The following is a 1142-nucleotide window of genomic DNA, read 5'->3' on the forward strand; positions in this document are numbered from 1 at the left end:
GATTGTGGTTGATCAGTTTAGATATTATGGGAATATTTTTTTTTTCTCTGTACAATGTAGATCAGGTCTTGCTTAAAAAAATGAAATAGGATATGAAAGTATTAGTTTTATGAGGCTGCTGATGTTAAACATATAATTAGTAAACTAATCAGACCAGAAAATAACAGTCCTTCAATTTTCCAGCTCCCTCTGGCCCACCTCAAGGACTGGTTGGGTCGCCTAGATCATCCACGGAAATCATGATCCAGTGGGAAGCTCCCATGGAGGAGGAACGGAATGGCATGATCCATGGCTACATGGTGCGCTACAGACTCTGGGGCTACAAGGACTCCCAGTGGTATTACAGGAACATCACAAAAGAGGTAATCTTCATAGACCACCTATTTATGGCCGCTCCTTTATATTTTGCGTGAGATTTTTGTTGTATTGCAGTGGCTCTTTGATGGTGAAACACCACTGTCAGTAAAAAAATAACAATTAGAGTTTTATTCTTTTGAATGATTTGTTATGGTTCTTAGGAGTATGGTTCATAGAAATATTATGAACCCTATTTGCTATTCTTGGCAGACACAAGTTGATGTGCTTGATCATATGAAAGATTATATAAAATTTACCATAACAAATCAGAAATTTTAGTGAGTTTTTACAGTTCATATAAATGCATTGTTGATTTTATTTGTATATCCAGAATTAACACGGAATGTTTCAGGAGTGTCATTCTTCCTGATCTTTTGAATATCATCAACCTTGTCTTCTCTGTCTTATTGTCTTTATCATAGAATTGAGACATTCCTTGTTTCCAAGCTTTAAATGTTGAACATACACTAAACATTTAGAATACTTGCCACTTGAATGTAGAAAAGAAAAAAGAAGATGCCTCTTGATAAGTCTGTAAATGTTAAACTTAGACACACTTATCTTATGAAGCACTGTACTTACTTACTGCACTTGCAAAATGCATAATCTTGACTTTTTGATGCCTTGCTCTTCATCTGTGTGTATTATTGGTTTGCTTGCATTTTTTAAAGTTTCTATTTTTCAACTAGACTTATAAGACTGTGCACCGCCTCATTCCGGGCCAGAGTAAGTTCAAGGTATGATGTTTAGGTAGGATGATATATAAGTAGTGAGTTAGATCTAGA

At 35.3% G+C, this 1142-nt stretch overlaps 1 protein-coding gene across 10 annotated transcripts in view; it reads left to right on the forward strand.

Annotated features, from left to right (window-relative positions):
- LOC119581918 (protein sidekick-like) overlaps positions 1-1142 on the forward strand; it is a gene marked incomplete at its 5' end in the record, with an annotated part of 27628 nt that overhangs the window by 9215 nt on the left and 17271 nt on the right. For all 10 annotated transcript variants that reach the window (XM_037930081.1, XM_037930082.1, XM_037930085.1 and 7 more), the window contains 1 exon segment: positions 184-362. In XM_037930081.1, the coding sequence (XP_037786009.1) occupies positions 184-362 (179 nt within the window).

Source organism: Penaeus monodon, chromosome 15, assembly GCF_015228065.2.
Source record: "Penaeus monodon isolate SGIC_2016 chromosome 15, NSTDA_Pmon_1, whole genome shotgun sequence".
In the NCBI taxonomy this organism is placed as follows: Eukaryota; Metazoa; Arthropoda; class Malacostraca; order Decapoda; family Penaeidae; genus Penaeus; species Penaeus monodon.